At 37.7% G+C, this 15829-nt stretch overlaps 1 protein-coding gene across 1 annotated transcript in view; it reads left to right on the plus strand.

The window, feature by feature from the left end:
- Positions 1-15829, plus strand: part of PTCD2 (pentatricopeptide repeat domain 2) — a 33252-nt gene that overhangs the window by 2184 nt on the left and 15239 nt on the right. Inside the window, exons 3-7 of the mRNA XM_069492127.1 lie at positions 2666-2795; positions 6655-6772; positions 10816-10894; positions 11320-11411; positions 13636-13749. Of these exons, the coding sequence (XP_069348228.1) occupies positions 2666-2795; positions 6655-6772; positions 10816-10894; positions 11320-11411; positions 13636-13749 (533 nt within the window). The remainder of the gene's footprint in view (positions 1-2665; positions 2796-6654; positions 6773-10815; positions 10895-11319; positions 11412-13635; positions 13750-15829) is intronic.

The following is a 15829-nucleotide window of genomic DNA, read 5'->3' on the forward strand; positions in this document are numbered from 1 at the left end:
AATTAGCAAAATATTGGTAATTGTTGAAGCTAGGTGATGGGCACTTGAAGGAAGGGTCATTATACAGTTCTCTCTACTTTTGGGTATGTTTGAAATTTTTATTATAAAAAGCTAAAAACACAAGAAGAACACCACCCTAGATTCTATTCCTTTTCGGCATCTGAGAAATCCTTTTGCATTTATTCCCTCCCTCCTGCATGTAGAGTTCTTCCCAGTACTTCAAGCTCCTTTATGAACACATCCAAGACTTTTTTCTCTCTTTTAGTAACTCTTTTTTGTCCTTATTGAGTTTTTCAGCTCTAGGCCCAGCTCTTCCTCCTCTAATTGCCATATGTTTGTGAGCACCTGATTAACACTTCCTGCCTCCATTCCCTCACAGTCCAGTCCTCCAGAAATCAGTGTTCCCTTGCTGCTCCACTAATCATACTGACATATAACACCACCTGCGGGACAAGAAGATAATCCTTAGGTATGGGGGAGAGTATATTTGTCTCTAGTTTAGTAGACTCAATCTAGATTTCACTTCAGTCTTTTCTTTTTACCCCAGGTATTTTAGAGCTATGTGAGGTTTGCAATTAGGGCTCCACGTCATTGTCTAGTTGTTATTTCCAATTGTCATGGTCTTTATAAGGCTGTGACAGTTGCGCACATGTTCTGAAAGGCAATAATCAGTGCCAATCTACTCCATTGTTAGACTGCTATTTATAAAATCCTGTCAAGCTTGTCACTTTAAGAACCCGCAGTGGTACTCTGTTGTATGCCACACTATGTACATACTCACCCCACTGGCTTCCTGACTCTTCCATAATGGACCCTACCTTTCTAGAGTCCAGTGTGGTTTCTTGTTAATCTAGTCACAGCTCTTCCCTCCACACCTTTCACCCCCAGTTCTATCCTGCTACTCATACTGATACCTAGAATGCCCCCTCCGGTTTCTCCAAGTCTATTCAGCCTCTTACTTCCTCACTGGTACCCCTCCTCTTCCACCAAACCTCGTCTGTCTTGAGTCAGAATAGGACTCTTCTGTCCACTCTGAGCCATAATAGATATCATAGTAGAACTCTTCTTTCCTATTACATTTATAGTCATTCACATGTCACCTCCTCCATCATTGTTTTCCGACAGCTTTATTTAAATATATCTTGTTCCTGAATAGACTTTAAGCTCTTTGAGGGCAGGAACTATGCTTTATCCTTCTTGGTGTATCTCACACGAAGAAGAATACCTCTCAATATGAATGCACAATATAAGCACTTAAATGTTGATTGATTTGTCTTAAAACACAAGTTACATCTGTTGAAATTTTGGATTCTTAAGGTTTTTTAAGAAGGATTAAGAGGTATAAGATGTAAAGTCATCTCTTTGAGATCTTATAGATTGGAAATTGCTTAGAAATATTTAATAGACTAAATCCTCTTAGATCTAACAGGTGACAGAAGGAACGAGAATGAGAACAATAATGACTTATTTACTGGCAGTTACTGTGTGTTCAATGCTTTCATACATCATCTCAGGTAACCCCATGAGGTAGGTATCACAATCCTCACTTTACACGTGAGGAATCAAGTCTCACAGACCAGGGTCTCCCCCAGAGCATGCAAGTGGCTCAGCCTAAATTTCAGCCCAGGTCCTTCCATCTCTAAAACCTTTAGCATTATGTGGTTCTAAAAATAAAGATTGGAAGATCCACTGCATTATCTCAAACCTAGTAGGGCTTCTTTTCTTATAAATCGAAAGCTGTGTCCACCTCAGCTTCTAGTTCTTGTTTTTAATGTATATTTTGCCATTCCTTTCAGCAGCATTCCTTCAAAGCCCTGGGCCTGGAACAAATCCTGTAGTACTTCTTGGCAGCTTCTGATACTGAAAACAGTTCTGCCTTCTGGAAAGCAGATGCTTGCTTGGTGCTGCCTTGCATCTCACCCCACGTTTTGGTGAGAATACAGCCCTCTCCTGTTGCCAAGAAGCAGTACTTCCTTTTGATGTTTGACTGTACCCCCAGTGGATCAGATGCAAAGACAAGGAACAACAATACACTGTGATGATCTTGAAATCTGCTGTCAGTAGAAGAGTGTTAGCTGCTGTTTAGAGGACTGTTTTTGCCCCCTACCCATTACATAGTGCTGTGGCATGCTTTCTAACAACTGAGTAAAGAGAGACCAAGAGGAATGAAAAAGAAATGAAGTTGAATCCCATGAAAGAAACACAAAGTATTCCTGAATTATGTGGGTCTACCATTGTGGATAAACCCACCTTCAAGTCACATTTTCCTTTTAGTTTCCCTGCTTGGTGCTCTGCCAATTGATGGTTTAGGTATCTGGCTGCATTATCTTTATTTTTCTCTTGAGTCACCTCTAAATTCAGTTATTTGGGCTAGGCCTCTCGGACTGTAGTATACCTGAGGATTGCCTAGGGAATCAGAAATGCCTATTCCTGTGCTCCTACCCCCAGAGACTCTGTTTTAGAAAGTCTTGAGTGGGCCTGGGCCATCTGCTGACACTCGCTGCTCTCAAGGAGATCAGCCAGGGATGTGAGCTGTGTGTCTGTGAGCCCCTCTCATGCCCCTTGGCAGTGAGTGGGGGTATGGGCTTCCTCTTCTCCCTGAGGTCAGACCCCTTACAATCCCAGTCAGCCTCAGTGATGGCCACTGTACTGTGCTTTCTTCCAGAAACCTATTTTAGAAACTTGGAAGAGAAATTGACCCAGAATAAGCTCATTTTGAAGGAGGAATTGAGAACCTTGCTTCATTTATGTGAGTCCCGGGATGATATGGAGCTGGCTAAAAGTGTCATTTACAGGTGAGGCATTTCCTTAAAATTCTGCCACCTTCATCTCTTCTTACTCTGTTCTTTTCCCTGAGCAATCTCATCCACATCCGAGACTTTAACTATCTCCTCTGCACTGATGAATTCCAAATCTCTTGTTCAAATGCCTACCTTGCACTCCAGACATTTACATTCATGCATTGAAAAAACAGTTATTGGTGCTATGCCAGGTGCTGAAGATAGAGAAACAGATAATTTGTGTCTAAAGAAATCACCAGCCTATTCACTAACTCCACTTATATATCCCCTAGGTCTTCAAATTCAACATATACAAATTTATTCCTCTTCCTGTGTTTTCTATCTCACTAGTCACTCAGGGCAGATAATTTGGAACCTCTTTCCCCTAATCTCATTGATTCTTCTTCCTAAGAAATCCTATTACTTCCACTTCCTTGATATCTCTCATCTCTAGCCCTTCTCTTTCTGTCTGTATTACCAGTGTCTTAGTTCAGGCTTCAATGTGTGTCTCTTGTATCACTTCTCTCCTAATTATTCTTCCTCTTCCAGTTTTATGCCGGTTTTACCTTTCTGATCCATTATTAGGGTTTCCTGTGTCAGAGAGAACTCACATGTAATTATAGCCTGCTGTTGGTTAAGCCAGCAAAGGTTTCATCTAATAGGGAGCAATGTGACATCAAATCAACAGGCTTCATTTCTGAAATTAAGTCTGTTGCTGCTTTTCACCATTCTTTAAAGATATATTTCTATACCCGGACCTGTATTTATCTTGTACATTTATAGAGAGAAATACAAGATTATCATATATAGAATACTGGAATATTATATACCAAAAGTTAACTGTGGTTCTCTGGGAATTAATAGATTATATATTTTTTGTTTGTCTAAATGTGTATCTTTCTGAGTTCTCAAACTTGTCTACAGTGGACATGATTAATTTTATGTGAAAAAATTAATGTTATTTTTAAAGTAAAAAAAATTAAATTAAGTCTGTTGAAAATGTGAAAAACATCAAAAAAGTAGAAAGAAAAAATATATCCCAGATTCTGCTTTTTCAGTTACCTGTTGTTGCATAACAAACTGTAACCAAACTTAATGGCTTAAAACCATGACTATTTATTATTTCTCACAATTCCATGGGTCAGGAGTTGAGGCCCATCTCCACTGGGCAGCTCTTTGTTGGCGTTGGCTGAAGGCACACACTCACCTGTAGTCAGCTGGGCTGTGCTGTGCCGCATGATCCAAGAAGGCCTCTCTGATGTTTATGTTGCCTCAGGGCTCCTCCATGTGGCCTCCTTCTCTCCTTATAGTGCCTCTCCATTCGTTCGTTCAGCTTCAGCTGCACCAGCGCATAGTACAGGTGGGAGCCGCCAGGCCTTATGGAGCGGCATGGAATTCACACAGCTTTTCCTGTTTAAGGCAAGTTACCTGGGCAGATCAAAGTCAAGGGGAAATGGATTCCACCTCTGGGTGGATAGAGCAGTGTGCACATGTAGGGAGGCAGGATTGATGGCAGCCATCTCTGGGGCCCATCTCCTACATCTAAGAAACCATTGTTAATATTTTCATAATTTTTTTTTCCGCATGCAAAGATTTTGTGGCTTTGGTAGGTTTAATTTCACATAGTTATAATTATTACTGTATGTATAATATTATCTTATTTTCTAAGTTAATATTATAACAAATATTTTTTCTTATTAATTATATACTTAGGAATCATATTTTAATGGCATTGTAATATTCTATTCTATGTTGGATATTTTAATTAACTGTACCCCTATTGTTGAACATTTAAATTATTTCTAATTTTTAACCAGTATAAATAGTGCCATGATGAGTAACTCCCTGCATAAAACTTACTCTTGGTTTCATTTTGGTTATCAGAGGATATGAACTTTTTAAAGGTTATCAATGTAACTGTCAGATTATTTTCCAAAATTGTTATGGTAATGTATAGTCACACTGTATCAGCAAACTTAATTCTGTATTCTGGCCTGTTTTCCTCTCACTCTTTTTACCACCCAAAGCTGTCAGACCTTTGTAAGAGTAACAGAATGAGATAAACGTTCTGAACACTCTTTCCATTCTTATTTTTATCATAAACATTCAAAGTATGACTCGTAATTCCTTTATTGATTCTAATAACTCTATACCCAGTTGTCCTTTCCCTGTCTACCTGTAGACAGCTGGACAAGTGGGAAGATGGGTGGGTCCATGGCCTAACCAAACTGTTCTCTCCCTGAGTCAGGCAGCCCATGGCTGGGAAAGGGGAGTCATGGGCTGAAACATAAGCTGTTTATTGAGCCAAAAATGAGGAGCAACTTAATCCCCTCATAATCTTGACCAAATGCTGATGTTTGGTTTAGAGAGGGATTTTAGATCCTCTTACTTGAGTATTTCTTGTCCAGAAGATGATTCATTATCTCAGTGACTCTCTAGCACTTTTATTAGTGCGAATGCCATTTAGAATGTGAATGTCAAATGGGGAAAACTTCTGTTTTTGCTTTCTTTTGTTTTTAATCTGGCACAAGTTTCTCGTGAGGCCAGTTACTGAAATATGTTGATTTTAAATATGCTTTCTTTAGCGTGCCTTACACTTTATAAAAGCTAGCGTGTATTGAAGACTTGCTGTGTGCCAGGCACATCGTCCCATTTAATCCTCACAAGAAAACTCTTCGAGTTGGGTTCTCTTCTTCTCTCCATTTTGCAGTTGAGGAAACTGAGGCACAGAGTGATTAATTAATTTGCTCATGGTAATGAAGTTTGTAAGTAGAAGAGTTGGGATTTGAATCATCAGTTGAAAATCAGAGTCTGAAAACCCTTAATTAGTATACTATTTTGCCTTCTGATAATTTAATTTATAAATGTTGTAATGAGGCAATGAATATTATTTGTAACTTCTATAATTGGATTGTGAAGTGTATCTTTAAAAATACACATCATCTTTCTATTTGGCAGTACCTGTGTTTAGAATAGACTAGCCATAATGCTACTCTGACTTTCTTCAGTGATTTTTAGCAGAAGATAAAAAGTATTCTGTTTTATGAAGTCTGAGCTTTTCCTCATGGGTCTTTTAGATTCATTCATTACATGAATCTTTATGAATATGAAGATTCATAATGAATAAATCTTCCTAAAATCTGATTTACGTGTAATCATGAGGTGCTTCTTTTGTCACCAGATTGTCATCTTGGTGTCTAAAGCAGAAAGTGTTGGTTATTGAAAGTAAATTTACACTGGTGATTTACAGTTCTGCAGTTCTGACTGGCTACCTGTAGAAATCTCAAGCCACATATTAGACATCATTGTGTTTAAAATTAGTCTTTTCCTAAAACTAAAAATTTCAAAACTCCATTTAACTTGTTTAGCTAGGTGATTGCAGCTCACATGTGCCTTTCCCCAAGCTTAGAAAAGCAGAGAGATTGCTGTAAATTGTAAATGCATCTGTCAGCTGTCTGCTGTCCTCTGTGGGGATGAGCACAGAGCATCAACGCCTTTCTTTTGTCCTCCCCCAGGTGGGGCTCTTTGTGATGCACTTGCAGCTGTAAAGTTCCTGCTATTTTCTGAGGTACACTCACATAGTGTCAGCAGGTTGTTACTAAATTTGGAGAATGGTTACAATGTACATTTTTCCTTTATTTTTTTATTTCACAGGATATGTCAGCCTCTAACAAACTTTTTGTTTGTTTGTTTGTTTAAATGCCTGGTGTACTTCTGCACTCCAGGATGCCTCTCCACTTCTCCCCCTCCAGACTGGGAGAGTGCCTCATTCTTTATTGTGTCCACAGCACCTGGCATGGTGCATGCCACGATGTTTGTCCATCCTTTTTTCTGTGTCCTACCTTTTGGCTCACTGAATCATTTTGATTTCCAGGTACCATGCAGAGAACAGAAATATCACTTTGGGGGAATATAAGTTTGGACCACTTTTCATGAGGCTATGTTATGAGTTGGATCTTGAGGAATCTGCACTGGCGCTCATCAAAGACCAGGTTATTGTTTCCTCATTGCTTTCTCTGTTAATGTGATGGGGTGTTTTTAGTGACATTAGGAAAGGCATAATTCCATATACATTATTCCTGGGTTAGATATTTTCAGAGATAGGCCACTGGGCTGAATGAATGAGCGTTTCCATTCATTTTTAAAGTTTCCCCGGAGTCAGTTCATGTGAAGAGGTATAGGGATCTACATTGGTGTAGATAGAGCAGGTGTGGGGTATCTACTATTTTGGATGTGTGTCTACCCGAGGCGTACATCCCCTTTTAGGAGCTTCCAGTGGAGGACAAGCTGCCAATTTAAGACTGCCATTCCGATCCTTCACCTGTGCTCGCTCTCAATTTTGTGTTTGTATTTTTATTTCTGGTTGAAGACTATATTTGTGAAGTGCTTTTCTATTTTCAGAATGCTTTCACATAGTTTTTTTTTTCCCTAAAGATGAAAATAAGTAATTATTTTTTCAGTTACTTATTGATAATTTACTATGTCCTCAGCATTGTGCTTAAGCACTTTACATGTTTCATTTTATTTGTTTCCCCCAATATCCTTGGTGAGGTAGATCTATTATTTCCATTTTACTGATGAGGAAAATGGGACCTAGAGACATTATAAATTTATCCGTGGTCAGAAACATTTGTTAAATTTGGGGGCTGAGTGTGGCCACGAGGTATATTTTAGTATATTTAGGAACTTACATAATGAGATTGTTCTTCTCTGCCCCTTATTCTTTCTCATCTAAAGTGTTCTCTGTATGTGGTAGGACTGTTAACTCTAGGCTTGCCCTTCTATAAGGACACCCGTGTGTTAGAAAGATGATCATAATATATTAGTAAGAAGAGAAAAGGTAGTTTCAGAATAATACAGATAGTTGGATCCTATTTTTTTCTAAAAAAGAAAAAATATATACACATATTTACATTTTAGTATATATTAATATGTATTAAAATCTGGAAAGATACATACTAAACTACTTCTTACCTTTAGGGAGTAGAGTTGTAAAAAATTCTTGCTTTTTACTCTATACATTTTTGTATTGTTTGACTATTTTTTAATAACCATGTGTTAATTTTATATAATGTCATGTTAATGTTCTTTTAATTAAAAGAAAACATTCAAGTGCAGATGTCTTTATTATAGAATGTCTTTTTTTCCTTTGGATAGATGCCTAGTAGTGGGATTTCTGGATCAAATGGTATTTCTATTTTTAGCTCTTTGAGATAACTCCAAATTACTTTCCACAGGGGTTGTACTAATTTGCAGTCCTACCAGCAGTGTAAGAGTGTTCCAATCTTTCCACATCCATGCCAGCATTTGTTGTTTTGGGACTTTTTATAAAGGCCATTCTCACTGGAGTTAGGTGATATCTCATTGTGGTTTTGATTTGCATTTCCCTAATGATTAGAGATGTTGAGCACTTTTTTATATGTTTGCTGGCCACTATTCTGCCTTCTTTTGAAAAATTTCTATTCGTGTCCTTTGCCCATTTATTGATGGGGTTTTTTGATTTTTTTCTTGTTAATTTTCTTAAGTTCTATATAGATTCTTGTCATCAGCCCTTTATCGAATATGTAGAATGCAAATATTTTCTCCCATTCTGTAGGTTGTCTGTTTGCTCTCATGGTAGTTTCCTTGGCTGTGCAGAAGCTTTTTAATTTGATCAGGTCCCATTTATTTATTTTTGTTGCTGCTGTGATTGCTTTGGAGGTGGGGGAACTTTTTCATAAATTCTTTGCCTGTGCTGATGTCTGTAAGAGTTTTCCCAACATTTTCTTCTAGAGTTCTTAAGGTTTCATGCCCTAGGTTTAAGTCTGGTATCCATCGTGAGTTGAGTTGATTTTTGTGAGAGGTGAGAGGTGGGGATCCAGTTTCAATCACAGGAATGGAAAAACAAGCACCACATGTACTCACCATCAAATTGGTCCTAACTGATCAGCACTAAGGTGCACACAGGGTAGTAATATTCACTGAGTGCCAGTCAGGTGAGAGAGGGATGGTGGGGGTGGGTAAACTCACAACTAATGGATGTGGGGCACACTGTATGGGGGAAGGGCACGCTTTAGCCCTGGCTTGAGTGAGGCAAATGCATTATATGTAGCCAAAATGTTTGTACCCCCATAATATTCTGAAATTAAAAAAAAATAAAGAATAAAATGAACTAGAAAAAAAAGAAAACAAAAGTTTCACTATAATAAATCATAGCTATATGACAATAAAAACACAAAAATAAAAAATAAAATGAAAATAAAGTTTTTTTAACTTACTTGTAGATGAAGAATTTATGTATAAGTTAGTTTTCTGGAGTAGAATGAACTGAATTAGAGTAAGTGACATATGGCCTAATTCTGCTTCTACGCGAACTTGTGTTCCCTGCTCACAATCCTGTAGCACTGCCAATATGGTAGCCACTAGCCGCATGTACTTACCAAGCCCTTGGACCATAGCTAGTTCAAATTTACATGTGCTGTAAGTGTAAAATATATGATGGATTTCAAATACTTCATGTAAAAAAGAAAATGTAAATTATCTTCATCATTTTTTATATGGGTTACATGTTGAAATTACATTGCAGATATAGGGGGTTAAATACATTTAATCTATTTCTTTTTACTTTTCTTTATGAGGCTACTTGAAAATTTAGGATCACATACGTAGCTCACACTGGTGGTTTGAAATAACTTTCCATTGGACAAGCCTGCTCTGGTGGCTTTCCATAACACTTAGAGGAAAAGTCAGACCCCTGACGGTGACCTAGAGGGCCCTTTGTGCCATCTCCTCTCCTCCCACTCTCCCCTTGCTCACTTCCTTCTGGGCCTGCTTGTTCCTCAGCCATGCTGAGCCCACGTTGCACCCTTATCTTTGCGGATCCCTCCCCGACCTCATGGAGGTCTCCCCTCAGAGAGCCTCCCTGACCACCTTCCATCTGTCTGCTCTATCACTTTGTCCTGCTCCCTTGATCTTCATAGCCCTTATGGATACTTGAAATTATATGTTTGTTTTTTTCACTTGTTTTATTCACTTGTTCACTGTCTGTCTCCCACACCAGAATTTAGGCTCCACTGGATTATAAACCCCACTAGAGCTTGGAGCAGGATGTATGTCTTACTTATCATTTCTTTATTCTCAGCACCTAGAACAGGGTCTGTGTGGTAGGTGCTCAAAAAAGAAAACAAAACTTGAGCAAAGCACATTTAATAATACATTCGAATGTCATGTGCCTCATTATCATGGCTCTCAAATCTTTGAGAAGATGTTGGTGAGGTGTTGGTCAAAGATACAAAATTTCAGTTAGAAGGAATAAGTTCAAGAGATCTATTGTGCAACATGGTGACTGTAGTTAACAATGTATTTGTATTCTTTAGAATTGCCAAGAGAATAGGTTTAAAGTGTTCTCACTACAAAAAAATAAATATGTGAAGTAATGCATATGTTAATTAGCTTGGCCTAGCCATTCCACAATGTGCACATATCTCAAAATAACAGGCAAATGATAAATATATCCAATTTCTATTTGTCAGTTAAATACATACAAGCTGGAAAAAAATGTTGAGAACCACTGTTTAACTGAATTATTTCAAAAAGTGAGTAATCAATTCAGTATTATCTGTTTGCCAAAAGACCTCCTGCCTTAGTCCTCAAGTATATTTATAGCTGCCATTTCATGTTAGTAGCCGACATTCAGGTTCAAGGACCACCCTGCCAGGGTTAATTAGCTTGTTTCTTTTCTCCTAAGCACAGTAGAGCCATGTTTTGTAAAGACGTACTTACAAAACCCCGTACTTACAAAACCCGAGCTCTCTCGCTGCACCTCTTGCTGCTTGTTCAGTGTGCCCATTCCCAAAGGTAAGACAGCCAAGAGAGTGGGCCGCATTTTAACTTTTTTCAAAAATAAATCCGTGATATATCAAATTTCTTAGAGAATTTAGAAGACCAAATGAATAAAGTATGCAGAAAAGTAAGACCTGGATAGGTAAGATAACAGTATAAATACCCTCTTAATAGTTTTAAATTTTAACCAACCTGTATTATTTTTCTTCATTAGCGTTTGCGAGGTTTCTTCTCAGACTGCACATCATTCAATATTTTGATGGATATGTTATTTATCAAGGGTAAATATGAAAGTAAGTACTGCAATTTATGTTTGCGGTAAAATTCTGTTGTCTTTGCTATAGTAATTAGGGGGAAAAAATGGACCATGCAAAAATGATCCTTATATTCCTGATGAGTGGCTGAATTGTGGAGACCTCATTCTTGAAGTTTGAAAACATTGCATTGCATGTCGTGCCTTAAACTAACCATCCCAGATTTTACTTATGCTAAAATTATAGCAGGTGTTAAAATATTAGTTCTTCCTGAATGACCTGATAATTTATTTTAACATTTAGGTAATTGCTAAACAACTTTGAGAAGTAGCTTTTATTGTGCTGAAATACACGTTTTAGTAGATGGTGCTGAACAGATTAGCACTTCAGCAGCCAAAAGTAGAGGAACTCTGACCTTGCTAAAATACATTTAATACTGCTGGTCCACTCCGCATTTTTGACAGGTGCTTCAGAAGTATTGATAGAGATGAAAAACCAAGATGTGAAGTTCAGCAAAGATACCTATGTCCTTGCTTTTGCAATTTGCTACAAACTGGTAAGACTCTTTCCCCTTAACTTTTACAGCCTTATGAGTAGTGTTTGAGAGAGAATTTATTTATCTATTTTTCTCTCTACAAATAAAATTCAGTTCCTCTGAAGTCTGTTTTCCATCTGGTGCAAATATTTTAATTTAAAATGTATTCATTTTTAGAAGGCTCAAGTTAGCCTTATCAGACAGTTTTATTATAGGAAATTTTTTCGTTTTTCACCCTTCTCTGGCGATCGTGTGGATAGTGAGAACAAGAGGCAGTGTGTTGGGTTTAAGCTGTGCCTTAGAGTCATTTTGCATGCTGCACTCTGCCAGATCCATCTTCCCTGTTGCCCTCTTCTATGGAAACCTTCCCATCCCTCAGTAGTAAACTCAAGGACTACTTTGTCCTCATCAGTAAAGATTTTGTAATCAACAAAGCTAGAAGTGATGTTTATTTCCTCCAAATATCCCTCAGTTGTGCTCTGTTTGTATCATCTACTTGGTACTTCTAACACAGCCTGCTGTTGTACTTAGTAGATACAGGATCCATTTTCCTCACTTTAGTGTGAGCTCCTTGAGGCTTCTTTGTATCCCAGCACCTAACACAGTGCCTAGTACCCTACAGGTCTTTAATAAATATATGTGACTTTAAAATGAACTCTTTGAGGACAGAGACCATAACTTATAAGTCCTTATATCATTACTGCACCAGGATTGTTTCTTGCACATAGAAACATTCTTCAGTACTTACTGAATGAATAAATAATAACTGAAATAGTGAAATGACCAAGGTTCAATGTGTTACTGTAGCCTGACTTTGGAAACTATTCTGAAAACAAAGAACACCAAGCAAGGTAGAAGAAAATGGGCCAGGAAAAACTTTCCTAAAGAATGTAGCAATACCAATTTTCCAAAATAAGAAGGGCAGCTGGGTTGCAGTGGAAAGAAAATCAACTGGGAATTGAGAAACTTGGAGTCTAGTCTCAACTTTAGTATTTTTAATAACTGGCTTCGATAGCTATGAACTGATCACTTATCTCATTTGTAAAATGAGAGAGTTGGATTAGGGGCCAGCAAACTTTTTCTATAAAAGGCGAGATAGTAAATATTTTAGGGTTTGGGGGCCACGTACAGACTCTGCCCCATATGATCTCTGACATATATTCTTCTTTGTTTTTACAAGCCTTTAAAAATATAAAAACCATTTTTAACTATAGGCTGGATTTGCCCCCAGGGCCATAGTTTGCTAACCACTGGATTAGATAATCCTTTCCAATCATACTGTTCTATGATTCTGAGAAACAGAAGGCCAACAAAACACACAACACTAGAGCATCAGTTATTCAGCATTGTGATTCCCAGTTTTCTTGTCTATTTAAGGATGGCTCCCTGAGTGTACACTGAAGTGGAGAGAATTTAATTCTACAATTTAGGAAGAGCCAGAAGACTTTTCCTCCCCTGTGTTGTGTCCAAGAATAACTTGTTTCACTCAGTGGAGATGAGTTGAAAAATTAAGCTGGCTAGCCAGTACCAGTTCCAAGTCAGTTCTGGGAGCTGTCATCTCTGATCAAATTCAGATTTGATTTTGAGAATTTAAGTTGTGACTCATGTCATTACAGGCAGACGTAGGTGCACAGCTGATGCTGCTCTCATAAAGCTAATCCACCTACAACGTGCACAGAGGAAGAGGACTTAGTTTTACCATTGTTGTCCTTGCTGATTTTTGTATCACTCACATTCTTGGGTTTTTTTTTAAGGTTTCTGTTTTCATGGGATTCTTTTATAATTTATGTTCAAGTTAGTGTTCATGTTTTTAAATATTTGACTTACGTGGATATTTTCAGATTGGAAATCCCCCCAGGAAAAGTTTCCTAGTGTGGTTGGGCTTTGCTCTGCTATTTAATACAGTAACAGGCTGACTCTTTATACTTAGAGTTATGGGGCCTGTGTCTAGAAACTGTTCTGCTCAGATACAAAGAGACATGTATGTTTGCTGGTGAAAACTGCCCCAAGTCAGAACATTGACAAAGAGCTTTGAAAAGAAAGTTAATTTAGATTTGAGCTACTAACATATCAATAACCTGTTCTGTTTGCAAATGGTATCTATGTGGAGCTTAATCTTTTAAGTGACTTGAGATATGCTCTGGGAAATTCTTAGAAAAGGAAATCTGAAATACTGTGCACTGTTAGCCATTCTATTAAGCTTAAAGGTTCATGACATTTATTGAGCAATTCTGTTTCCTCACAGAATAGCCCTGAATCTTTCAAAATCTGTACCACATTAAGAGAAGAAGCCCTAATCAAAGGAGAAGTTCTCATCAGAAGAGCATCCTGTTTCGCTGTGGCATTAGCTCTGAATCAGGTAAGGCTTTGGGGTGCACCTAAGTAAATTGGGAGTAGGCTGGACTTTACTAATTTCATTAGTTCTTGCTTTTGTTTCTCCCCCCCAACAGTATTGTAAATAAAAGGTTACCATAAAGAAACCAATGCCTTTGTTGTCATGGCAACCTGTGTTTATACCCATACTTGCAAAGAATGTTTTTGTTTACATTTGAAGACCTAACATTAATTCTTTTTAGAAGGAATTGGCTGAGATCCTGTGGAGACTCAGGGAGGGAAGCTGCACCCTGAGAGAAATTTCTCAAGTAGTTAAAATGAACATTGCAAACGATCAGCTTACTTTGTAATATTCTTAGAAAGCAGTTTAATTTAATGCTCTCCAAAGCTGAATTCACCTCAGATGAATGAGGACCCTGGGGTCAGCCCATTGTAGAGGTGGGGTTCATCATGTATTTTGTTAGACCCAACTACTGTTATCTGGGTGAGGGTTTAGTGATCATTTAGCCTCCCCACTCACTGCACAAATGGAGGCAGCCGAGGCCCAGAGAGAAGAGGCGACCTCCTTGAGGTCACACCTCAGTGAAGGACAGAGTTACACTTGGAACCCTAGAACTCCTCCTTTCATCAAAGATCCTCTCCTCTGAGATGTCCTATTCCAAGGCCTAAAAAATATGAAATACTTTACACATTTGCTATGTAGTAAAAGGAAAATTTATTACAGAAAAATATTAATAGTAACCAAGCCTGGTTATTTACCTGCCTGATAAAATGTAGCTGGAGAGCTCTTGTTTATCATTAATTGCAAATAAAAATATGAGGGTGATCCATTACCATTTATTGCTGGGAAAAGTCATGAAGGACAAAGACTTAAGAGGATAGACACTCAACAGACTTCCACTGGGCCATGATCATTTCTTTAACTTTCTAAGCTTCCCTCTCTGTCCAGGGAATTTGTTTTGTCCGCTTACTCTGTCATGAGCTGAGTGATATGAATTAAAGACTCTTCTAAGGCATATGTTTCTGTTTCTTTTTAAGCTCCTAGAGTTTTTCCTTTATTCCTGTGGAAGTTATACTTTCTGGTGCATAGATTTATCATCATTCTGAATCTCTCACTTTAGCATTATAAAGTGCCTCTCTTGGTCATGTTTAATGCTTTTGCTCTGGGGTCATCTTTATCTAATATTAGTATCTCCACTCCTGTTTTTGTTTGGCCCTTTGTTTTGATCAGGTTTGTATTTGCATGATATACAGCTTTTCCTATCCTTTGTTTTTGCAATCCTTCTGAATTGTTTTGTTTTAGGTGTATCTCATACACTGCATAAATTTCAAGTTTGCTTTGTATTAACAATATACTGGTAGTCTTTCTTTTACTATAACCCATTTACATTAATATGACATATTTGATCTTAGGTCTCATTTTAATTGATGCTTTCTGTTTTTATCACTTTTCAACTATCTTATGCCATGTGGCTATTTTCTATATTTTCTATGGTTTGTATTTTTGCTCTAGTGGATACTTCAAAACCATAATGTTAATTTAATTTTCTTAATTCCCTAATTCTTTTGACAATACCTATTAATTCCCTAATACAAGTAATGGTAAAATTAGCATATTTCCTGTTTCCCCTCTTATTTTCCTCCTCCGCCTCCACCCAGTTTTAGTTGATATGTTTTCATAATGTTCACTTTTCTCTTAAATATACTTGATTTGTCAGCTTTAAGTGGTATTTTTCGACCCACAGGTAATAACGATAAGCAAATGAGAGTACCTTCTCTGTCCCTTACCTTCTTTTTCCCAACTTGTGTTAGTACTGTCATGTCTTCATTGTCCTGGTGTTTAACATTAACACTCTGTTCTGTAACCGTATTCCCCACGTTTGTTTCAGTCCTATACACAAGATATAGTTCAATAGGCTTATTGTTTACTGCCAGTAGTTTTGCTGTTGTTTTCCAGTCTTCTCTTTGCTGGCTAAAGTGTGTCTTCTAGTGAATTCTTTATAGAAACAATATCCCCTGAGTTCTCGATATTTAAAATTATTTTATTTGCCTGTTGTTTTTATACTTGAATTACAGTTAGGCCAGATTTAAAGTTTTGAGGTGAC

The sequence above is a fragment of the Eulemur rufifrons genome, chromosome 17 (assembly GCF_041146395.1).
Source record: "Eulemur rufifrons isolate Redbay chromosome 17, OSU_ERuf_1, whole genome shotgun sequence".
In the NCBI taxonomy this organism is placed as follows: domain Eukaryota; kingdom Metazoa; phylum Chordata; class Mammalia; order Primates; family Lemuridae; genus Eulemur; species Eulemur rufifrons.